The 25,823-nt window shown below is 35.7% G+C and overlaps 1 protein-coding gene across 1 annotated transcript in view; it reads right to left on the bottom strand.

Moving 5' to 3' along the window:
- The window catches only part of EXOC2 (exocyst complex component 2), a 273,565-nt gene that overhangs the window by 75,705 nt on the left and 172,037 nt on the right, over nt 1–25,823 (bottom strand). The window contains exons 14-22 of the mRNA XM_037070417.1: nt 24,175–24,240; nt 23,849–24,006; nt 23,349–23,470; nt 20,484–20,545; nt 15,005–15,085; nt 14,479–14,538; nt 13,575–13,636; nt 10,565–10,631; nt 5,785–5,901 (exon numbers count right to left, since the gene is read on the bottom strand). Of these exons, the coding sequence (XP_036926312.1) occupies nt 5,785–5,901; nt 10,565–10,631; nt 13,575–13,636; nt 14,479–14,538; nt 15,005–15,085; nt 20,484–20,545; nt 23,349–23,470; nt 23,849–24,006; nt 24,175–24,240 (795 nt within the window). The remainder of the gene's footprint in view (nt 1–5,784; nt 5,902–10,564; nt 10,632–13,574; nt 13,637–14,478; nt 14,539–15,004; nt 15,086–20,483; nt 20,546–23,348; nt 23,471–23,848; nt 24,007–24,174; nt 24,241–25,823) is intronic.

Below are 25,823 nucleotides of genomic sequence, written 5' to 3'. Positions count from 1 at the left end.
ACAATGAGATACCACTTAACACCAGTCAGAATGGCTACCATAAACAAAGAAACAAACAAGAAGTACTGGAGAGGTTGTGGCAAAAAGGGGACACTAGTTCACTGTTGGTGGGATTGCAGACTGGTATAACCACTATGGAAAACAGTATGGTATTTTCTAAGAATGCTAAAAATGGACATGCCTTTTGACCCAGCAATTCCACTATTAGGATCATATCGTAAGAATCCTGAAGCACCCATCCAAAAGAACCTATGCACCCCAATGTTCATAGCAGCACAATTTACGATATCCAAGAGTTGGAAGCAACCTAGATGCCCATCGGTCAATGACTGGATCAAAAAACTATGGTACATCTACACAATGGAATTCTATGCTGCAGAAAGGAAGAAGGAGCTCCTACCCTTTGCAACATCATGGATGGAACTGGAAAGCACTATGGTGAGTGAAACAAGCCAGGCGGTGAAAGACAAATACCATATGATATCACCTTTAACAGGATTCTAAACAACAGAACAAACAAGGAAGCAACATGTAACTAAAGACAGTGTAACACAGAAGGTGCTGACAGGGTCCAGAGGGGAGAGGGGAGAGAATTATAGGGTAAAAGGGGAAGGACTCACATGAACAAGTATAAAGGACACATGGACAATAACTAAGGTGGGGGGCGGAGATGGGAGAGTGGTGGGGAGCACTGGGGGGGCAGGGCTGGGAATACAAGAAAGAAAATTGTACTTGAAGAAGAGTTAAATTAAAAAAAGTGGGAATAGAGGGAGCATTCCTGAACCTAATAAAGGCCATCGCTATATGAGAGACCTAGAGCCAACATTATAATCTCTGGGCAAAAACTAAAAACTTTCCCACTAAGATCTTAATATGAGTTGTGATATTATAAAAGTCCTAAAGAGAAGACAGGCAGCTCTCAAATATTCCATGCAGCAATATTTTCACTGACATGTCTGTCCCCTAGAGGAAAGAACACAAAGGGAAGAATAAACAAATGGGACTTTATCAAAATAAGAAGCTTCTGCATGGCTAAAAAAACATTAGCAAAATGAAAAGAGAACTAACAGTATGGGAAAAGAGATTCGTCAATGATACCTCAGACAAGGGTTTAATCTCCAAAATATACAAAGAACTTCCACGAGTCCACACTAAGAAGACAAGCAACCCAATGAAAAAGTGAGCAAAGGACTTCAACATACACTTCTCCCAGGAGGACATACAGAGGACCCAGAGACATATGAAAGGATGCTCAGCATCACTAGCCATCAGAGAGATGCAAATTAAAACCACAATGAGATACCACCTCACACTGCTCAGAATGGCCATCATAACCAAATCAACAAACAATAAGTGCTGGTGGGGTTGTGGAGAAAAGGGAACCCTACCGCGCTGTGGGTAGGAATGCAAACTGGTACAGCCTCTGTGGAAAATAGTATGGAATTTCCTCAAAAAACTATAAATGGAATTGCCTTTTGATACAGTAATTCCACTGTCGAGTTTATATCCTAAGTAAGAATCATGAAATACCAATTCAAAAGAACCTATGTACCCCAATGTTCATAACAGCATAATATATAATAACCAAGTGCTAGAAGCAGTCTAGGTGAGAAGCTCATCAGTAAATGACTGGATCAATAAACTATGGTACATTCACAGAATGGAGTACTACGCAGCAGAAAGAAAGAAGGAGCTCCTACCCTTCAAGACAATATGGATGGAACTGGAAGGTGTTATGCTAAGTGATGTAAGCCAAGTGGTGAAACACAAACACCGTATGATCTGATCTCTCCTATAAGTGGAACCTAATTAACAAAACAAACTGGCAAGCAAAATATAGCCAGAGACATTGAAATCGACAGCAAACTGACAGTAACCAGAGGGGATGGGAGAGGGAAATAACGTGGGAAACACACATAAATGAACATGAATCAGGGACCTATGGAGGAAACCAAAGAGGGGGTGGGATTGAAGGTGGGAGGTGGGCATAGGTAGGGAGGGGGGAAGGGGTGGTGGGAAAATGGAGACAACTGTATTCAAACATCAATAAAAAAAGGAAACAAAGAAAAACCAGGACATGTTAAAAACAGCATTTTACATATGTAAAACAAATCCTTGGAATTATATAATTACGGCTACCACTATTTTCCTTTGGTGTATTTCCATGGGAACAATTTTGTTCTTTCTTTTAAGATATATGGTGCTGGGCAAGAAAACATTCTCAATTTAGAATGTTTAAAACATTCTCAACTTAATGTTGAGCCCTGCTTTATTTTGCTAGTTATATGGGTCAAATCATTAACCTCTCGGAGTATCCTTCTGTATGAAAAATAATGGAGTTGATATTTTAACTACTTTACAGAGTTATCTGCATCAAATAAAATTATATATATGAAATTATTCTAGCTTCAACTAATTACTGGTCACTAAATTTAATAAACTCTTAAAGCATAGTTACTTATGTACTATCCCTATCTTTAAACTAATTCTACTTTTGAAGATGAACAAGATTTAAGGAATTAACACGGTCATTTTCATCCTTCTACTGGTAAAAGTACCAATAAGAAAGCAGGAGAAAATATGCCCACACAAATCTTTTTCAAACCATCCATTTGTACCTGGAGGGAGATCTGAAAATGTCTAGTGTTTGGTGGGACTATATTATGAGGCCACAGTGAATTACTATTCCAAAAGCAGAAACAGGACAAAAGAATGGAAGCCAGAAGTATCATACTATCTGACTTCAAATTATACTACAGGGCCACAACAATCAAAGTAACATGGTACCGGCAGAAAAACGAACACACAGATCAATGGAAAAAAACTGAGAGCCCATAAATAAAACCACATGTATATGGGCAAATAATTTTTTTTAAAGGAGCCAAAAACATACAATGGAGAAAAGAAAGCCTCTTCAATAAATGATGCTAGGAAAAATGGAAAGCCAAACGCAAAAAATAAAGCTAGATTCCAGTTTTCCCCATGTAGAAAATTAATTCAAAATGGATCCAAAGACCAAAGATCTGAAACGACAGAGTACAGAGAAGAAAACATAGGTACTAAACTTACGGACCTGGGTCATAGAGAACATTTTATGAATTTGACCCCACAGGCATGGGAAGTAAAGGCAAAAGTATATGAATGGGGCTATATTAAACTAAAAAGCTTCTGTACAGCAAAAAAACCTGTCAACAAAACAAAAAGGCAACCAATCAAATGGGAGATAATATTTGAAAACCATAGCTCTGAAAAAGGGTTAATATCCAAAATATATAAAGAACTCACACAACTCAACACCACACAAGCAAACAAGCCAATTAAAAAAAAAATGGGCAGAGGACCTGAACAGACACCTTTCCCAAGAAGATGTACAAACAGCCAAAAGATATATGAAATAGTGACCAATTTCACTCGCTATCAGAGAAATGCAAATCAAAACTACAATAAAATACTGCCTCACACCCATTTGAATGAGTATTATCAACAAGTGTTGGAGAGGTTGTAGAGAAAAAGGAACCCTCATTCACTGTTGGTAGGGATGTAAACTGATACAGCCACTATGGAAAACAATATAGCAGTCCCTCAAAAAATTGAGAATAGACTTACCATATGACCCTGCAATCCCTCTTCTGGGTATCTAACCAAAAAACTCAAAAACATTTATTGGTAAAGATATATACACCCCTATGTTTATTCCGTAATTATTCATTGTGGCCAAGACATGGAGACAACCGAAGTGTCCTTCAATAGATGATTGGATAAAGAAGATGTGGTACATATATACAAGAGAATAGTACTCAGCCACAAGAAAAGATGAAATACTGCCATCTGTGATAACACAGATGGACCTTTAGAATATTATGCTAAGTGAAGTATGTCAGAAAAAGCTAACAACTGTATGATTTCACACATATGTGGGATATAAAAGTGAAATAGTTTGGTGGCTACCAAAGAAAGGGGAAGTAGGAGGGTAGTAAGGGGTAAAAGGGGCCAAACAGATGATGGCAAAAGAAGATTTGACTTTGGGTGGTGGGCACACAATGTCAATTGTGTATTAATCATAGTAATGTACACTTGAAACCTATGTGATACTATTAACTAATATCACCCCAATAAATTTAATTTTTTAAAAATGGACACCAAATTATTCATGTGACCTATCTTCCCCCTGACTTTTCAAGGATCTCACCTCTAGAGTTATTTGTGATTTAAAAATGAAACTATGAAAAATACTTAGGAGTTGGTACCCTCTTTTCCCTTAATGCAAAGCAGACAAACAAGCAGAACCAATAAACTGTAATCTAAATCTAGTTTACTATTTATACAACTAAATAATTTCAAACTATTCACTGGGCATCTACAAAAATTCCAAATTCTAAATGTAAAAAAATACCCTACCATTTATTCTAAGCTGCATCCCTCCCCCTAAGATCCTTCATATCACTGTGGTCTCAAAATGATTTGGACAAAGACTAGGAAGGATATCTAAGCTTATTTACATGTCACTTTCATTTTACCTCTTAAGAATAAAACCAAAGCAATAGAGAGTCCCTCCTTATAAAATTGTAAAAATTTAAAGAAAATGAAACTTACTGCCTCTGCTATATATGTAATTCCTAATCATTATACCTTTTAAATGATAAAAACTTCTCCCATAAATATACTGTCATTATTGTTATTGCATAAAAACAAAGTGTCCACTTTTTACTGTGAGAAAGCACTCTGCAGTTCTTAACACAAAAAATTAGTGGAAATAAACTCAACTTTTGGCCCTACAGACTTAGGTCATAACATTTCTCATCCGAATGATTAATCTTTATGAAAAGCCAAGAAAAGACAGAGCCACCCACTTTTATATTTTCATTCTTTGAGGAAAAAATTAGCTCATGAACTGTAACCATCATTTGTAAAAAGTATGTAATCCATCAAGAGTACACTTTGATTATAAGATTAACAAGATCATTATCTTTCTTATTCTTTGCACTGAGAAGAGTGTACTGACATTAAAAGTGGTTCTAGCTTACTTTTACTTAGAAATCTGATAAACCTTTGCCCAGGAACCAACTAACCTTTAATAACAAAGTTACTTCATTTTTCCCTTTTCTGCTTACTTGAAAGAATATAAACAACATAGCATAACTTTTTTGAAAACCTCCTCCATTTACACAGGACTCATTTTCATTCAACCTAATCCACGGATTAGAGACTGTAGAGTATGTGTTTTTCAGGTAAGATATTAAACAAGATATGAAGCTTCCTATAGCTGTTGTAAGCCATCGTGTGTGTACACACACCCAAGCACCTGCGTGTCTGCTTAAGTAGTAAAGCAAAAGGATCACTGCAGACAAGCGGAAAGGGGAAGAAGAAAAAGTGTGAATAGGTAGAAAGAGAAACTTTTTACAGTCTCAGGGAGACTGCTATTGGCTGTAACTAAAAGCTTTAATCTAAAAGGAGCCAAAGTTGAGATGATTCTTAAAGACTTGGGTTTTATGCCTTCCCATCATTATTTTCTTCCCTCACTATGAACAGCTTAAGTGGGGAGTAAATGACCTCTAACCCTGAGGAAACTTTGCTCTAGAGGAAAGAAAAAAGTATTAATTATTCAAGGTGAGTTATGAGGACAGAAGTCGTTTAAAAATAGAGTGGGGTGAAAATGGGTCAGGAATATGGGTGTGAGGAGGAAAATAGAGGGATACATATAGTAAAGAAAAAGAAAGAGGGTGCTGAGAAAACAGTCTGGAAACCAAAAAGAATCAACTTGTTCATTTAACATAATTCATTTACCTGTGTTATTTTTTCTATCCCCTGGAAGTTGTGCTTTTCAAAATGTTCTGCTATATTTAGGAAGGTGTGACGTTCTAGGTAGCAGCAATTACTTAGGACTATCAAAAGTTGCTGTTCCTAAAAGCAAAACAAATTTTTAGAAAATTACATTTATAGTAACAAATTGAGAGTCTAACAAATATCATTTATCACTTACTAAGTTTAATTATAATCTCTGGTGTTTTATATCAACATTCAACACTTGGGTGTTCTTTGGCTCCTTCTTTTGCAATATTAACATAGAGAGAAACATACAATTCTATAATTCTACTAATTGCTCATTATTATATAAGACATGAAAGAGTCAAATAATATTCCCTTTGAAATTTAACAGCTGTTGTTCTTATGAAAGGGGTTCATGTTATTAGTTATTTTATTTAATTCTTTGTGTACAAAATAGCTATAAAATGAATATTTTTAAGTGACTACAAAAATTGCAAAAACCTGAGAAAATTGTTTAAAAGAGAATTATAATACAATCTGAGTGATAGGCTTCTTCAAAAACCTGGACCGTCACAGAATGTTTTATGTAGAACAGTCTCCTTCTCAGTAGTGAAGGCGCAGAGCGTAGGGCACTCTGCCCCAGTATCGGGATTACAGAGGACAAGAGCCCCATGGTCTGCACTCTCCAGACTTCTAGCTACTGAAAGCAATTTTTCACCAAAATTATAGACCCCAATGCTGATAAATAAAACATCTTTTACAGTTCAGAAGAACTCGTTTTGTAAACAGAATTCCAGGAATGGCATCTGTCACTACTACTGTGGCTCACAGAAAGCACTTTCTCTGTGCTCTGTCAGGTTTAAGAGCATTCTCTGGAACAAATGTGACTAATTTATGGCCTTAGTTTAAGATCCCTTGACTAAAAACTAAGGCAGAAACCACTTTCCAGGAAAAGTTCTCACCCATATTTGTCTACTGTTTTATATGTAATCAAAATAACTTATGTTAAAGTCAGTATGATAAATATGGAAATAAATAGGCCCCTGTCCTTTGGTATATCCATGGTATTCAAGCCAAAGATAAAATGTACTCTTTAAACTCAATTGCCAAGTACAGATTATATCTCTCAATAATATCATTTAGCCCCATCAAATTTTTAAAAACTTTCTAAGCTTAAAGGCATTTAATATTTAATATGTTCATATATTTAATATGTCCCAATCTTTATTTCTAGTAGAGTGTAGTCTACCCAATGCCTTTTCTGGTTATCAACAAATATAATTAAAAGGCCAAGAAATTATTAAGGTACCTTCAAGCAAATGAAACATTGTTGATAGCCCTGATAACCTATGGATGGGAAATGGAGTACAGAAAAAGGTAAAGAAGGTTATAGTGTGTATGCTCCTCCTCCACACTTGCAATTTAAATGGCAAGTAAAAATCAGAAAGAGAGCAGTAAACAGCAATAGAAAGGTGCACAGGTGAGGCTGGGATATTCCCTCCTGCCCTAGATTTGTTGTTATCCTTATGTGGTCCTTGTAAAGCACATGAAATAAAGTAAACATAATATCCCACTAGCCACTCTAAACATGCTGCACTCCTTGAAATTCTCATCTGGACTTAATTGCCTATCCTTCAAAAGTCTTCCCTACAAATATTAGCCTTATCTAGGAGTCCAACTGAGCATGCTGAATCTTTTAACCTCTATTAATTAACTATCTTTAGTTGAAGGAAAATGGTTCTTCCCATAAAATGGAAAAACTATTTGGGTGATTTAAAGTCTTAACCTTAGTAAGTATCCCCCCACTCAAATCTAACCGATCAGAAGAAATAAAAAGTAGAAAGAACTAAATAACACAATCAAATAATCAAGAGCTTTTAACAACTTAGATAAATATACGTGTTTGAAAATAGCAACCCAACCGAAGAAAGGGAGAACTTGCAGATTAAGGACTATAGCCCTATGTATTATTTCAATTATTCCTCACCAATCTCTGAGGTGTAGACATGACCACCCCAATTTTGTCCAAGAGAAAACTGGACACCCTCAGCGATATGCCCAAGGTTATTCAATTAGTAAGAAGCAGATCAGGAAAAACCAGTGTCTGCGGACTTCAAACCTAGACCTCTTTCTACCATAATCACTGGATAACAGAACAAGACCTTAAGAAGATCTCAATAATCTGGGCAAAATATAACAAGATACTATGGGAGGGGAGAACTAAGGAAATTAATTTGGTAAAAAATACATAATTTTTAGAGAGTAAAATGGAAGAGATAAGGTCCCATGAGTAGCAGAAGCCAGTATGAAATGTGGGGTTTTGGTTCACAGTAAGCTCAATATAAGTCAACAGAGAGATGTAACTAATGTGTGGTTCTGATTGCTTCCCAGTAGTCAGGGTCACATTGGAGTTGGGTATCCACTCCTGAAGAAGGACCAAAGGAGACTCAGTGGAGAACTATCACATCAAGTGACTACAAGCACATGAACTGGGAGACATCTATATAATTTACAGTGTGTGTTAGTAAGATTCCAAGCATATAGCAGCTGTTTTCAAACACTGTAAAGATTATCATGTAATGGAGGGAAAAGGGGGAAGCGTTCATAGGAACATCTATAAAGGACACATGGACAAAACCAAAGAGGGGTAGGATCCAGGGTGAGAGGTAAAGATGGCTGGGGTGGGGGTAGTGGTCAGGGGAAATGAAGAAAACTGTACTTGAACAACAATTGAAAAAAATTACAAAATAAAATAAAAATAAAGAAATCTGGCTTGTTCTAAAAAAAACAGAAAAAAGCATAGTTGGTCAGATGGCTGGCAGGGCCTTTCTCAATTTAGAAGGATCTTTCCTTCACCTCATGACCTCCTGTAGCCCTTTGTTCACAACGGAAAGGATGGCTTAAACTCTCCACAGCTCCTATTCACTCTCTTTTTTAAATTAAATTATTTATTTATTCATTCACTCATTCATTAATATTTAGAAACAAAACTGATTATCGTATTCCAGGGTATTACTTTGCATATGGATGTCATTATTGCTTTCTAGAGTTACACTCTTAATGCATAAGCATAAACAAAAGAATCAAAAACATTTATATACAGAATTAATATTACTCACGTGTAATATGCATCCCTATTTTTCCCACAAAAAATTGGGCAAAATAGTGCACATTATACACAGCAAAATATGGTATTTTTGAGTTTTTAAAAAATATTTTATCTATTTATCTTTAGAGGGGAAGGAAAAGAGAGAGGAAGAGAAACATCAATGTATGGTTGCTTCTCCTGCATCCCCTGCTGGGAACTGGCCCCTGCAGGGAACTGGCCTGCAACCCAGGCATGTGCCCTGACTGGGAATCGAACCTCAGTTGTCTGGTTCGAAGGCCTGTGCTCAATCCACTGAGCTACGCCAGCCAGGGCAACTATTCACTCTTAAACTCTCCTTAGCTCCTATTCACTCTTGTCCTACAGATGGCCCTTGAGTGCTCCAATGATGTGGTTCTGCCACTGCCATACATGGCCTCCAAACTGCCAAGGTCATAAAACTCTAGTTTTCATCTGATCTAACCTGATACTCCTTCAGTCTAAGACACTCTTAAATATTCCTTTGTTTAAATATTTTTTCCGTCTGTCTCAGGAATAGCTCTCTGTAAGAATTTCCTTCTGATTATTCCTTCATAGAAAATTTCAAGGCCTCTGTTCCTAGACATCCTTTAAATATTGGTACCCCAAAATTATTTTTGTATATTTGGCTCTTTTCTTAATCTACTACTCTTTTTTCTGGTATTGTCATTCATTCCCAGGCCTTATTTTGCCAATTCATAAATCTATACCTAGACTTCTCTCCTGGGGTCCAAGTAAGTACAATTAACCTTCCACTAAATATTTCTACCTGAAGGACACTTGTTCAATATATGTAGACCTAAACCAAATTTTTAGTCTTTCTTTAAAAACTTTTTTCTTTCTAAATTCTGTCAATCCATTAACTAATAGATTTTATTAAAAAATTACTTTGATTAAACTATACTTTTCCCAATATAATGAATTGCTTACTTAGGAATTCATATTTATAAATATAAAAATGCAGAAATGATATAAGACAGAAAATTTAGGTCTATGTTTTCTTTCTTGGGTGAAACACATACACACATACACCCATCCTTCAAACTACTGACAGACCAGAGAAGATTATTTGTTTTTAAGATAGCTGGAGTTTGCATTTCAACAGATAAATTTTTATGTGTGATAAAGTATATTTGTGATTCATCCCAAAAATATATACATGTATATATTTTTAAAGTGTGTGTGTATATATGTATACATACACACACATATATACATGTACATACTTATATACATATATATGTATTTGTGTGTGTGCATGTTTGGCTTTGTTTTTGCCAAAGAACTCTGTGTTCAAATGAAATGCTATTAGGGAACTTACAGAAATAAAATAGAGAAAAGTAGAGCTTCTTTGGTTACAGAGGAAAAATGTCGAGGAACTCGCTAGCACCAGGGAACTGCTACAACACCTAATTCACACTCAAGAACCTGCACGATGCAGTGAATAGCTGGAACTAGTTAACTTGCAACTTCATGTAAGAAGATTTTAAGTGAAGAATACATATAAAGTCCTATTTTTATTAACATTTTCACAAAATAAAACACAACTCCAAAGTAAAGAGTAGTAAGTTACAGCACTAATAGTAGGTAATTTAGATAGATTATGAAATTGTCATCAGTTTTAAAATGACAGGTTTTACTCTCTATTTACCATCTTAAGTATATCTTACTTACAGAAGTCAAACTGAAGTCTTCATGAATACTTCCAAACAAATCAGGAGAAGAAACATCAATGGAAAGACTAAATATAAAACAAGAAAGAGAACAATCAAGACAATAAAATAAAAATGCTAATGTAAAGTTATATGTCAACTCTATCAATAAATTATGCAATTAGTCTTATGTTAATTTGACTTTAAAATATTTTGGTTGGTTCTCTGGGTAGTGGGAGTCGAAATGGCAGAGTAGGTAGGTCCTTAGCTCACCTCCTCACATGGACACACCAAAACTATAACTAAATATAGAGCAATCTTCACTGGGAATAACCTGAGGACTAGTTGAACAGATTTTTCTATAGCTCAGGATATAAAGAAAAAGCCACATTTATATGAGTAGGAGGGCAGACATACAGGCTGGTCAGGACCCATCACCAAGTGTGGAGCTCCACAAGTGGAAGGGATACCACCACCACGGTGGTCCTCCCTGAATACAGAGGGGTCTGAATCCCACACCAGGTGTCCCAGCCCAGGGGACTCACACCAGGAAGAGGGAGCCCCCATAATATATGGCTTTGAGAACCAACAGGGCTTTCCAGGAATGAAAGACTCCACTCTTTAAGGGCTAAAGTGAAATACAAACTCACTCACTAAAAGTCCCAACACTGAGGCAGCAATTGGAAAAGTATCTGAATCAACCACACAGGAATTATATTAACTAGCTTTAGGGCAAGCAATCACCCTAAAGGGAACAATGGGAATTTTCTCTAAGGACCAAAGTGTTAGCAAATACTATTATATCTTTGTTTCTTCTATTTTACTCTCCTTCAACCTAGCCTGCCTGGCATAGGCCAGTGCAAATTCTGACACTCTCTACACCTACACCCCATATCCCAGCATTCATCAGAGGTGACACCCCAGGTTTTGCCCAAGCCAAAATGACTTCAAAGTGGCTCCAAACAAAGCACGTGCCTCAACCTGCTCTGGAGTCCCATCTAAGCAGCTCTACCGCTAACAGCTGGCAGGTGAACTCATCCAGAAGCAAAGTACTTCTCAAGCAGCTCCAGAATCAGTACAACCAGCACACAGCCTTGACCAGCACCAGAGCCTCCCCACAGTGGCTCCCACTCTGGAGGGCCAGTCCCTTCATACCAGATCATCCTCAGCAGTCGGCCAATTCTCATATCCAGCTGGCCTGGGGTTACCCCTGCCCACAGGAGTTCCAACAGCAATTACAGTGCAACTACAAAAAGGAGGGTGCACAGAATCCACACAGGACTATTCCTGGAGCATGTAGCTCTGGTGACAGGAAGAACTGCACCACTGGGCCCCAAGGTCACCTTGTACATAACACCACTCTTTCAAGGCTGATAGATGTAGCTGATCTATCTAATACACAGAAACAAACAAAGAGATGTAGGCAAAATGAGGAAACAAAAGAATATGTTCCAAAAAAAGGGATAAAACCCCAGGAAAAAATATTAAATGAACTGGAGATAAGCAATCTATCAAATAAAGAGTCCAAAGTAATGGTTATGGAAATGTTCAATAAACCTGGGAGAGGAATGGATGAACTCAGTGAAAACTTGAACAAAGATAGAGAAAAAATAATAATGAGAACTAAGAATATGATAAACAAAATTGTTATTACCATAAATACAGGAGGGAATACCATAAATCTACTCCTTAAAGGTATAACAGAATCATAATGAACACCTTTGTAGGAATTCCCTTCTTTAAACCTCACCAACATATTTTAGAATTCATACTACAGGCTTACAGGTGAAAATATCAAATAATACTTTAAAACAGAAGCAATAAAGATAACAATCTGAAAAATGTCAAAAGAATAAACTAACAATAATGAAAAACAGACCCTGATAGAAAATATAGAAGAATGAAGAAGAATACAAAGGTCCAAAACACACTGCACTATATATTAAAATTCAATAATGTATGAAACAAAAAATGTCACAAAACAATAAGAGGGAAAGATTTATTTGATTTATTTATTTATATAGTTATTTACTTTTTAAAGATTTTAGTTATTTATTTTTAAAGAGAGGGGAAAGGAGAGAAAAGGGGAGAAACATCAAGGTGTGGTTGCCTTTCACAAACCCCCTACTGGGGACCTGGCCTGCAACCCAGGCATGTTCCCAGACTAGGAATTGAACTGGCGACCTTTTGATTCTCAGACCACCACTCCATCCACTGAGCCACACCAGCTAAGGCAAGGAAAGATTTATTTAATCAATCACATCAGAGAACTGATTAACAATACAAATTCCTGGTGGATTAATGTGTTAAACATACAAAAGCAAATTAAGCAAAAACCAGAAAAATTAAGTACTTATTAGGTCCCAAAGAGGTGATTGTCTTCTACACTGAGGGGAAAAAAAATACCAGGAAATAGGCAAATAGGTAAAACTTCAGAATTTTTCAGTATGAATTTAACAGGCATTTATTTCAGTATTATATGTGTCAAAGCATAAATTTTAGGTGTACAAAAGTTATACGTCCCAATGTCATTCAGAAAAGCTAGATTTAAAAAAATGCTACAGAACTTTATTATAAAAGAATTATCACATGGATTTGCAAATATCAAAAAAAAAATCAAGGTTTGTCCCTTGTACCCCAAATAAGCCAGAATTAACCCCAATAACATAATTCATTTTTAACAAGAGTATTAGTGGAATCCTCTATACTGGAATTGTGCACATTAACACAAAGGAGTTATATATATTTTAATTATCTACTCTCTTATTTATTGCATAAAACTTCTAAATTTGGATAATTAGTGAGCTAATCCTGTGTTCAGTTTGCTCAACATGTCTCTAGTAATGCTAAGATGAGCTCAAAAGTGAAAGAAATTACAGGAAGAATATCGGTCAAATGTGGAAAAATATAACTAATATAAATATTTGTCTCTCTTATCGGAAGTCTTAGGATATAAGGCCAAATACAGAACATCAGCCTGTATTTTTAATCCTCCTAAATGCAAGAATGAGATTAATTTCAGTTTTACTTACTGTGTAGTATCTACATCTGCATCAGGCTTAATGCTCAATTGTTCCAGACAATATATAAAAATCTAAGTCAAAAAATAAGAAGTTTCAGTGACATGACCTCTTAGATTCTAATTCATTTGAACATTAAAAATAATTTTATGCAAATAAAAAATCAAGAAATACATACCCTTATAAGAAGTATATAGGTATGTATCTCCCATAAGTGATATTATATCCACCAATGTATATTACATAAATAAGAGACAATTAAAAGCACCTATATTTTGATCCAAATATTGAGTTCTTATATATAGTTTAGGAAAGACACCTTTTCCTTTATCTCATTCATTTGCTTGCATGTTCAACTTTACGTGCCCACAAAGCACGGGACCCAAAGGACTTCACACTCTGGACACAAAGTAAACAACTCTAATGTCATGTAAGCTTTCATTTATTTATTTTTAGACAGAGGGGAAGGGAGGGAGAAAGAAAAGGAGAGAAACATCAATGTGTGGTTGCCTCTCACACGTTCCGCAACCCACGCATGTCTGACTGGGAATTGAACTGGAGATCCCCTCAGTTCTCAGGCTGGCACTCACTCCACCAAGCCGCACCCGCCGGGGCCTGCCGTGCCATGCAATCAGTGATCTAACAGAGATGTATGTAAAGTGCCATGAGAACACAAAACAGGGGAACGTAATATAAATGAAATATTAAGGCATTACTAAAAGAAACTAGAATTTTACCTTGAACTTTATTTTGTTACATGACTTACTATAAACTATCATATACAGATAAAAAATACATATTTTAGTATATATATATGTGTGTGTATATATATATATATATATATTCTAAATAAGAGAGGACTGACAAATACTTTGCATTATTTCATGCTCAGTGCATCAGTGTTTTTATTTATTACCTGCATGATATTGATGCTTAGTTGGCAAACTTCCTCCTGTGCTTTAGGTTGTTGAAATACCTGTCAGGAAGAATTTTGGTGAAAATTTTTGGACTTTCCTAAGAAAACACAACTTCTGTTTACAAAGTTCATTATAAAAAGTTAACACATGGACAACTGCCTCTAGTGTGTGTAACCTATTCTGAGAAAAGGACCATGAATGAAGAGCTGGAGTACAGGAAGTATTTCAATCTACAGTGATTCTGCCCTGAGAAGATGTTGACCTAGAGCTGCTTAACAACACCTGAGTCACTTGTTTACTCTGTATACAAAGTGTTAACAATGCCAAGCAGCTTACCTGCAACACTTACATTCACATATTTAACTTCATCAACCTCTCTGGGAATGAAGAAGTCCACAGTCTATATAGTTACAAGCAGTCAGAGGGAAAAGCTCTTATGTGAAATCGCTCAAACTTTACAACTGTGATTCAGAACGGTTCACTGGGAAAGTGTGAAATAGAGGTTGAACGTAACAGAGCACTCACACTGGCTTCTCCGGGCTTGCAGTCTAGGACTCCTTTCAGTGATTGCAGAGAATGTACAATGCACTGTTCAAAGTGGTATGGCTAGAGCAGAAAAATATGTATGTTAAAATTCAAAGGAAGCATTAGTTATTAGGACATTTAAAAGAAGTGAATATGGTCAAAAACTCAATTTTTCAAATTCATGGAATGGAATGAAGATACAAATAATCCAGTCATGGAGATTTAGTTTTTCCATGTTTTGCACTTGATATTTAAAAATGGATGAATCTTGAAACTCTCATACCCATCTAATTCAATAAGAACAGAAGTCAGGTATAACTAAAATTTTTCTTCAAAATTCTACTCTTCTGGGAGGATAATGACATAATAAAAAGCAAACACATGATGATTTGCAGGGTTTATATTTTAAACCCTGCTTGCAGGGTATAGTCTGAATGTACTCTATCTCTTGGATCTTCCACACCTCTGCTACTGTTCAAGACCATTTAATGTTAATGATGATCCAGGAAAGATCCAGGATCTTTAATTTGAAAAGTCAATATAATCATTTTCTATGTACAATAAATCAGAAAATGAAACTTCAAAAAACATACAAATGCCATTCAATGAATTTCAATGAATTCTAACATCTTAGCTCCTAACTGTATTTAAGATATTATTCTGTGCCAAGCATTTGCTAGGTAACAGGGATATAGAAGAAGGGCAGAGTTCTCAGTCAGTGTATATTCTAGGGTGACACTAACCATGAAAGTAAGATTCAACAAAATTGTTACTTATTTAAAAAAAAGTAAAAGTACATAAATAAAATAAGTGTAATCCCAAACTAATTTTCATGAAGAGACTAAGTGGAACTCAGACAAAAATGGTGATAGAGGGAGATGAATTTTAAACAGAATAGTTAAAGAAGGTCCCTCTGAGATAGTGAGAACATTCTAGCTAAGAGTTGAAGAACAAGAGGAAGCAGCCCCTAAAAGGAAAGGGAAGAAGGGAAGTTACTCCAGAAGGGAGACAGCATGTGCACAGGCCCTACCCAGGGTGGACCAAATCTGACAGGGTTGAGAGGCCACAGTGTGTCACAACCAGGAGTGTGGACAGGGGAGTTGAAGAGATAAAGCTAAGGATCTGCATTTCATTCAGGGGCCTGGACCTGTGCAAGGCTCAACATTCAAATAAATCAGCTCTGTGCAAAAATATGGAGTCAGAACCTCGCCTCAGTTTACATTTCAATTTTTAAAAGAGTTGGGGGAGAAAAAAAGAAAGAGACATTTGTACACAAGAGGAAAAAAAAGAAGACACATTTATTTTCCAACAAAATGGAACCCAGATTTAATGACAAGTTAAAATAGTGCCTCAACTTTAATGCTGCACTTTGAAGCCACCAGAAGGCACCATACAAAATACTTAAAAGTAGAAGTACCAAAAATAAAAAAATATTGGGGGTGGTGGTGATTATAGGATGAAATACCAACTACAGAGAATACTTAAAAAGTCAAAATGTTTGTTAGATACCTGATCTTATCCATCCAATGTACCTTACTCAAAAAGGATGAAAATCTAAGATGTTACAATAGTAACAGAATTGCCCTGGCTTGTGTAGCTCAGTGGATTGAGCACGGGCCTGTGAAGCAAAGGATCACGGTTTGATTCCCAGTCAGGGCATATGCCTGGGTTGCAGGCCAGTTACCAGTGGGGGACACATGAGAGGCAACCACACATTGATATTTCTCTCCCTCTCTCCTTCCCTTCCCCTCTCTCTGAAAATAAATAAATATTTTAAAAAATAGTAACAGAATTAAATCCAAAATTTAACTGTGGGCAGTTAAACGGTGAAGTTCATGTGTGCTTATTGAGATATCTTGTATTAAAATTTGAACTAGATTTTCTTATTTTTGTTTTATATATACATCCATCAGTACAATAAATGGATAGAGAATACTGGAGAGCCCAATGAGTAGTTTCAGTTAAACTGGGAGTATATGAGAGTCAAAACACCTATTCCTTTTTAAAAACAGAAACAGTGTTATCTCTGCATATTGCCAGTGAATCACCAATTCAGTTGATATAAGGAATTATCACAATCATTACAGTTCTTCTGAAAGAAAAAAATTCTTAGAGTCATCCAGATTTTTAAAAGGCAGAAAATATTTCAACATGAAAAAAACAGGATGCTTTCAAATAAACTATTTCATAGCACTGAAGTAAAAATTAAAGATAATACTTCCACTGAACGAATAGTCATAATGAGGTAAAGCTGTATGTTCATTTATTAAGCACAATCATATAGGAATGTTATCCTACCCCCACCACAGAGAAAGAAAAACATAATCTCATTTCAAACTAACGGGACTGATATTATAGAAAACTTAACAAAAATAAATTAGAGGCACATAATTTAAGTCATTGTTCAAAATCTAAGAGTTTTAACTATGTTAGTTAAGTTACAACACTCAAAGCTGGGACATACGTAGACTTTTATTCCAAGTACTGATTCACTTTATCTCTTCAGTAAGGTCCAGGCTGAATCACTAAACCATGCTCAGCTTTATCAAGTCTATCATGTTGGTATGTTTCTTCAATCAACTCCGACTAGAGGAAGGACTGGCTAACGCCAGAACTGTAACTTCTTGTGGGTCATTCATTTATAAGGTGTGATGGTTTTAGTTTTGTGGCTTGTGTGTGGGAGACCAAAAATTAAATTAGTTATAGAGTTTACAGTTTCTTATATTATAGTTAAAATTTAAATTGACTACAAATTATTTTATAGTAGTCATTTCAAAGCATTTTCTTTTCTTTTTTAAAAAGATTTTATTTATTTATTTATTTATTTATTTGTTTATTTGTTTATTTTTATGGAGAGAGAGAAAGGGAGAGAAACATCAATGCTTGGTTTCTTCTCATGTGTCCCCCCACCAGGGACCCAACCCGCAAACCAGGCATTTGTTCTGACTGGGAATCAAATAAGTGTCCCTTTGATGTCAGGCCAGAGCTCAATCCACTGAGCCACACCAGCTAGGGCTCAAAGCATTTTCAAAGAGGCTGCTATCATGTAAGCACATACTGGGACGTCAAGTGTGACAGCTATCAGGTAAGAATACACCTGGAGCCTAGGTGTGGAAGCTATCTGGTAAACACACACTAGGACCTCATGCATGGTAGCCACTGCAAGAACACACTGAAACCCCTGATGTGGCAGTTACAAGATACAAACACACCTGGAGCCCAGGTGTGGCTGCTATCAGGTAGGCACATACTAGGTCTTCAGGCATGGTAGCTAACACACAAGCATACACTGGGACCACAGGGTGGAAGCTCTCAGGTAGGCACATACTGGAACTCCAGGAGTGGCAGTGAACACATAAGCACACATTGGGACCTAGATGTGGCAGCAGTCAGGTTAAGTACATTCTGGGCTAACAGTGTATATAAGAAACACTAACTTGAAAAAGGAGCTAAAGCCAATACCTGTTTTATTACTAAGTTTTGTTGAATTTATTGCAATTTTTTTCATGAAAGCAGATGTTCTTTTAAACATACATACTTTTTTCATTTGCACAAGTCTTATGTGGAAAATGTATCAAAAGCTAAGCATCAAGGTAACAGGCTGTCTAATGTGCCCTGGCCTATTTTATCTGCAGCACATTATTCAGTGTATGATGGTCGAATGACTCCTTTCTGGCCTCTTTCAGGCTTGCTGTGACAATTAAGTGGGACACGGTTATATGAAAAAGCTTTGAAAAAAGTAAGGTACAACATAAACTTAAGGTATTATTATATTGGCCCCAGTATTACATGTATTATTTTAATAAATAAAACTCCTCTATAAGTGTACAAAGCTTTGTAGTTCAGTGCTTTAGTCCCATTTCATTTTAACTAGCAACACTGTGAAAAAATGTTCTGCTTCTTTAATTAGGGCAGATAGGTTAAATGGCTTCTTAGGGACTGCTAAGGCTATGATGGCTATGATGTAGCAGAATCAAGACTGAATCAGACTATAATTCTAAACTCAGTGCAGTACAGCAGAAGTATGTGAGCCACAAGCACAAGCCATGCATCCAATTTCAGATTTTCCAGTAACCACATTAAGAGAACTAAAAGGAAAAAATTAATGTTACTATAATTTATGTCATGAAATATACCAAACTATTATTTTAACATATAATCAATATTAAAAATTTAGATATCTTACATTCTTTCCTTTTGTACTGAGCCTTTGAAATCTGATGTGTATTGTACACAAGCCACATGTAAAGTGGCTCCCATAATGGAGGATGCCCCACACCTGCTTCCTCTAAATGTGTGGTGTAACAGAATTAGTGATTCGTTTTTTTTAATATAAGGCATTATGAAAAGCAGAATAAACCAAATGAATTGAAACAGATATTTTATAAAGAATAACTCCTTTAAAATATAATTACAATTTATTTATTTATTAAACTAATACATTCCCTTAATTTTAAGCATGATTTAATTTATGAAAATATAGAAGCAAGCGCTGTTGTTCTAAATCACACTGTTACATATAAAGGAAGGTATATTTGTATATATTTATATTAACTTGGGAAGAAACCATGAACTTTGAAGGAAGAGGAGGAAAAATGTCAACTTGTTAAAAATTCCTGAGTTCTCTATCAAGAAAAACTATCAAGATGTACAGAAATTTGAGAAAATGAAGAAATATTACATGAGGTTATTAATTCTCAATAATCTGACTCAAATCATGGGGGTATAGTGTATAGCACAGGGAATACAGTCAATGATATATACTAACTTTATTGAAAAAATGGTAAAAACAACAACAACAAAAAAACCCCGACTCAACCACTACTTTATAAATCTGCCATATCAAAATCATTTATTTTAGTTTCCTTATCTGCAAACTAGGCAGAAACTGCTAATTGCCTCCTCAAATCCTGGTCCATGGCACAGATGCAAAACATGATATATTATGAAAACTCTATTCAAAGGTATTTTAAAAACCTAAACACCCCATTTAAATAGATTATTCTTTTGAAGGAAGAGAATACTTGACCTGTGTCTATATCTGGAGAAGTTTGATGTTGTTTGTTTTGCGTTGGCTTAGGAGCCAGCAATAGCATTTTTTTCTATTCTGCCTTTCTGAAAAATTCAAGTTGTTGGGTAACTTAGCACTAAGTATAATCTATTGAAAATGCAACACAAACGAAAACAGTAAGTGATACAGGATGAAAATAGATTATTCTAAAAGAAATACACTTTTAATTAATTTTTAAATATACACAGTTAAACCGTACTTGAGCAGCAATAAAACAAGCAAACAAACATACAAATGTGTGGTTAGTGTTCAGCAAATAGAACTCTGAAAAAAATTTTATTTTTCTATTTCTAGAAGTTATTTAGAGTTGTAATACAGAGAGCACATGCTCCTTATTAATATAATAAATCATTAATTTTCAATATAATATACACTAATGATTACTCATTTAAAAGCATTTAAACTTACTAGAGAAGTGAGTCCTTCATTACCAACAATCCAGTCTTCCTTTCCAGCTAATCTCTTTACTTCTATAAGGAGAATAAGCATAAATACTTTTTATTGCAGTTATCTCACTGAACTTTGTAGAGATAAAAATCTATGGGTTATGGTTTTTAACTTTTTAATAGGTTTGTCAAAAAGAGGGTACAAAAATATAATTCTGATAGAGTGAAAGATTTAAATGTGTACTGTTCACTGCATTTTTAGAAAATATATTTTACTGATTATGCCATTCAAGTTGTTCTATTCCCCCCTTTCATTCCCCTCCACCCTGCACACCCCCTCTCCCACCATTCCCCCCCTTTAGTTTATGACCACGTGTCTCAAGTTCTTTGGATTCTATATTTCCCCTACTATTCTTGCCCTCCCCCCTATCTATTTTCTACCTACCATCTATGCTATTTTCTGTACCTTCTCCCCCCTTCTCCTCCTCCAACTTTCCTGTTGCTAACCCTCCATGTGATCTCCATTTCTATGGTTCCACTCCTGATCTAGCTGTTCTCTTGGTTTGCTTTTGTTTTAGGTGTGGTTGTTAATAACTGTGAATTTGCTGTCCTTTCACTGTTTGTACTTTTTATCTTCTTTTTCTTAGATAAGTCCCTTTAACATTTCATATAATAAGGGCTTGGTGATGATGAACTCCTTGAACTTGATCTTATCTGAGAAGCACTTTATCTGTCCTTCCATTCTAAATGAAAGCTTTGCTGGATAGAGCAATCTTGGATGTAGGTCCTTGCTTTTCATGACTTGGAATACTTCTTTCCAGCTCCTTCTTGCCTGGAAGGTCTCTTTTGAGAAATCTGCTGACAGTGTGATGGGAACTCCTTTGTAGGTGACTATCCCCTTATCTCTTGCTCCTTCTACAATTCTCTCCTTCATTTTAATCTTGGCTAATGTAATTATGATGTGCCTTGGTGTGTTGCTTCTTGGGTCCAACTTCTCTGAGATTCTCTGAGCTTCTTGGATTTCCTGGAAGTCTATTTCCTTTGCCAGATTGGGGGAGTTCTCCTTTATTATTTGTTCAAATAAATTTTCCATTCATGGCTGTTCCTCTTACCCTCCTGGTACCTCTATAATTCGGATGTTGGAATGTTTAAAGATGTCCTGGAGGTTCCTAAGCCTCTCCTCATTTTTTTGAATTCTTGTTTCTTCCTTCTTTTCTGTTTGGTTGTTTCTTTCTTCCTTCTGGTCCACTCCCTTGATCTGAGTCCCAGTTTCCTTTCCATCACTATTGGTTTTCCTGTGCATTTCCCTTCATTTCAATCAGTTTAGCCTTCATATGTTCCTCTAATTTGTGGCTAAAATCAACCAGTTCTGTGAGCATCCTGATCACCAGTGTTTTGAAATGTGCATCTGAAAGGTTGGCTATCTCTTTGTTGCTTAGAAGTATTGGCTCTGGGGCTTTGAGTTGTTCTGGAGTCATAATGTTTGGTCTTTCATGGGGCCTCTCCCAGCCCCTCGACCCCATGAAAGTCTTTCCAGTTGGTGCTTTCAGGCTCTAATTCCCGTCACTGAGGCCCTAGCCTGAGTGGTCTGCCTCACTGTTCGTCCTTTGCTTGGTTTATCTGCGTGTGAATGTGTGACCGCAGTCAGCCAGCCACCCTGCGCCCTCACTGGGTCCACCCGTCACCACCCCATGGCTGGGATCCACCAACCGCCTCCGCCCCTGGGTCAGTCTGACCGAACGATCTTTCCTGCTCAACCCACCTCTGCTGCTGGCTCCACCCCTCTTACTGTTCCTTGTTGTTGGACTTCTGTATAGTTCAATTTTCTGTGTTTTGGCTGCGTTTTTGTGTACTAATACTTTTGTTATCTTTAAACTTCATTGTGGGAGAAAGCACAGTGTTTCCACCTATGCCTCCATCTTGGTGGAAGTCCCTATCCTGCATTTTTCTAATAAAACATTAGTGTTAATAAAATTTTTGACTACATAGCTCAATTTGGAGAATGCTAGGCTAGGTTTAATAACTTTAAACAATGCATTAGTTATTCTGCACTCTTAATAATATCAAACATGTACAAAATAACATTATTTTCTCCCTAAAATTCTTAAAGAAAAATTTAGATTTGATTTTAATCCTATACATTCCTGACAATGACAGTTTGATTCTCACTTGGCTAAAGGAATGCAAGTCCAAGCCTTTTTATGCTGCAGTGTGTTTCAATTTCCTAAGAGGAAGAGGTGATAAATTAAGAGGACACTGCTCAGTTTCTTATCTGACTCAATCTCATTTCCGTTCACTGAGTGTATCAGTCACCATTTCTATATAGATATGATGATAGATAGTAATGGCTTATGTCATTTATAACAATGCTCTTAATTGTTTCTGAAAATATTTAATACCTAAAGGGCTACTTTCTAAAGATAATCTTAATTGTTATAACTGTAAAAAATCCCTCAAAATTCTAGAAAGTATAAAGAAAATGAGCTTTGCCTATGATTTCTACCACATGAAGAACCATTGTTAATAGTATTTCTTCTAATTTTACATTGATATTTGTAAATTAAACTTTTAAAATATGCAGATATTTTTCAAAACTGGCATAATATTTTATATACATTTTATACTCTACTTAACTTTTGCCATAAGCATATTTTTATATCCTTAAATATTTTTCAAGTAGATCCATCTTAATTTCTGTAGTCTGGCATTTCCAATTTTTAAAATAAAATTCCTCTGGAAAAAATTACATTGGACACCTACAGACAATCTAAAATATTCAAATTTCCATAAAAGTAATTTCTTGTTTTCAAATATTTGAAAACTAGTAAGAGGTGGCATACTCAGATTCCCACTGTCTAGTAAATGTCATCAATTTTCCTCACTGTACCTTCTGCTGTGTGTTGCAATGTGACCATCACACAATGCACTCGAAGATCCAAAATGAGATCCTGAATAGTCTGTAACATGTCATTAGGAATTTCAAGGGCGGTCAATGATTCATAAGTAAGCCTGTAAAACAAATACAACAAAACAAAAGTGAGCAGAGTATAATCACATCGGTTTGGCCATCCTGTAATTATTCATTATGGAGCTTAGAAGCTACAATATTATGTTGAAAATAAGGTAGAAGTAAAACTATAAGAGGGATTAAAATATAACAGTAACACTGAATTAAACAATATAGATGCATACCCAGCCTGACAATCTCATCAAACATAAAACCAGGAAGGTTTAATAGCCTGTGAGATGACACATGGGAAACAGTGGAAGCAAAAGGATGTAAAAGTAAATTCTTCACAGAATGCATTAAAAATCGTATCTCGTCCTCAGTATTATTTTCAGCAAAAAAAATATTGACCTTTTTCAGGAGAGTGTGTCTATATTTACCTTATAGTCTGGATGGCATGGGCAAGCCACTGTCCTTCGAGCTCAGACTTTACCTCCCAACCTCCGTACTGCCTCACTCCACCCTCTGGAATGCTGAGTGGAAGCAGCGCTCCACGGATCAGCTTCACAAGGCAGTGCATTATCTCCTGAATCATTTTCTGGACAACATAAATAAGCAAACTGCATTAAAAGTCACTAACTTGATTACATCAAATAAATGATTCTACCTGAATGATGATGAATAGCTTGAACATAGAGTCTTCTACCATGATTGAGAAAAACTTACCCTGTTACAGGAAAAGTCTACATGCCTATCTTTAACTTACCTTAAAGTCATTTTGTCTTTGCCTTACATTCTTTGATCTTTCAATGTGGCCTGACTTCTCAGCAGTCTTAAAAATTAAAAAACAAACAAAGATTTATCTTTAGAAATAATTTGGAGTTGTACATAAAAAGGATGAAATACAGTTATAACTTGATTAAAAGAAATGTATAATAATCTAAATTTCTGATTACAGGATGACTATTATAAAAACCTTACTCATTAAAACAAGAAGTTATTCACCTTCCTAAAATATTTAAGTACAATTCCCATGAATGAACCTAAATATTAACTTAGACAACCTTTTTTTTTTTGTAGGGGAATTTCAAATGTCATTTTCATCAACAATTTTATGTGGTTAAACCTAAAAGCAGAGGTGTCCAAGCATGTAGCTCAGGATAACTAGGAATACAGCACAACACAAAATCATACATTTACCTAAAAGATTATGAGATTTTTTTGTGATTACGTGACACAATGTCATGTAAAATAAACATATGTATGCTTTCACTATTTGTTAAATATGCATCTTCAAGATGAAAACCAACTTATCAATACCATGTTTCAAACAATAACAGCATTCCAAATGAAATTATGGCAAGCTCAAATTAAAGCAGGCAATTGTATGCATTTTGACATGTTGGCTCAACACACTCCTGTGTACAGCAAAAAAAAAAAAAAAAAAANTAAAGCAGGCAATTGTATGCATTTTGACATGTTGGCTCAACACACTCCTGTGTACAGCAAAAAAAAAAAAAAAAAAATGCAGCCTTGCTTTTCTATTTTACACAAGAATTTGAAAACAAATTTCAAGATTTCTGGGAAAATAATCAATGTTTTACTATATTTGAGACTCCATTTTCAGTCAACGTAAATATGTTACCTGCCAATTTTCAAATGGAATGCATAGGGCTGCAATCTGCCATTCAACTTAAAGAAAAAATTGATCATGTCTCTTTACTGGACTTTTATAGGTCTTGTTTTCCCAGAGACAAAAATATCCCTGGCTTCACAGTCACTCCTTATTCATGTCATCACTATTTGATAGCACCTAAATTTGCAAGCAACTATTTTTAAGAATAAAACACATTAAGAGTAAAATTAGAATCAAAATATCTCATGAGCACCCTGAGAACTCACTGAGAAATGTAACTACTTCTATGAAACCAGATACTGATGTACTAGTTTCTCAAATACAGTGTCAAACATCCCACTAGTTTTATGATGCCCTCTTTTACTTTTATAATAAAGAGTATTAACAACAACATCAGTGATGTTTTATTACTCAGATATGTACATTTTCTGTATTTGTGATCACAAACGTGGTACCTGCTTGGTGATTTTGAAAGATTATCGAAAGGCCTGCTGCATAATTAGTGTTATTATGTGAGGACTTTTTTGCTTATCTGTGATGGCAAATACCATGAAAATTATGCATGGATCTTTTTTTTGCTCATCAGTTTTTGTTGGTGTTTGTATATTTAATGCATGGTCCAAGACAACTCATCTTCTTCCAGTGCGGGCCAGAGACATCAAAAGGGTATGCACTCCTGCTTAAAAGCATCATAACCATGATAACATTCTCAACATAATTTCTCTCCAACTAGGAGAGAAAGACTGAACTCCAGAATAATGTCTAGTAATCTTAGGACA

This window comes from Sturnira hondurensis, unplaced genomic scaffold (genome assembly GCF_014824575.4).
Source record: "Sturnira hondurensis isolate 20B ecotype Veracruz unplaced genomic scaffold, ASM1482457v3 Scaffold0001304, whole genome shotgun sequence".
Lineage (NCBI taxonomy): Eukaryota > Metazoa > Chordata > Mammalia > Chiroptera > Phyllostomidae > Sturnira > Sturnira hondurensis.
This window is presented reverse-complemented; position numbering and strand designations above follow the sequence as displayed.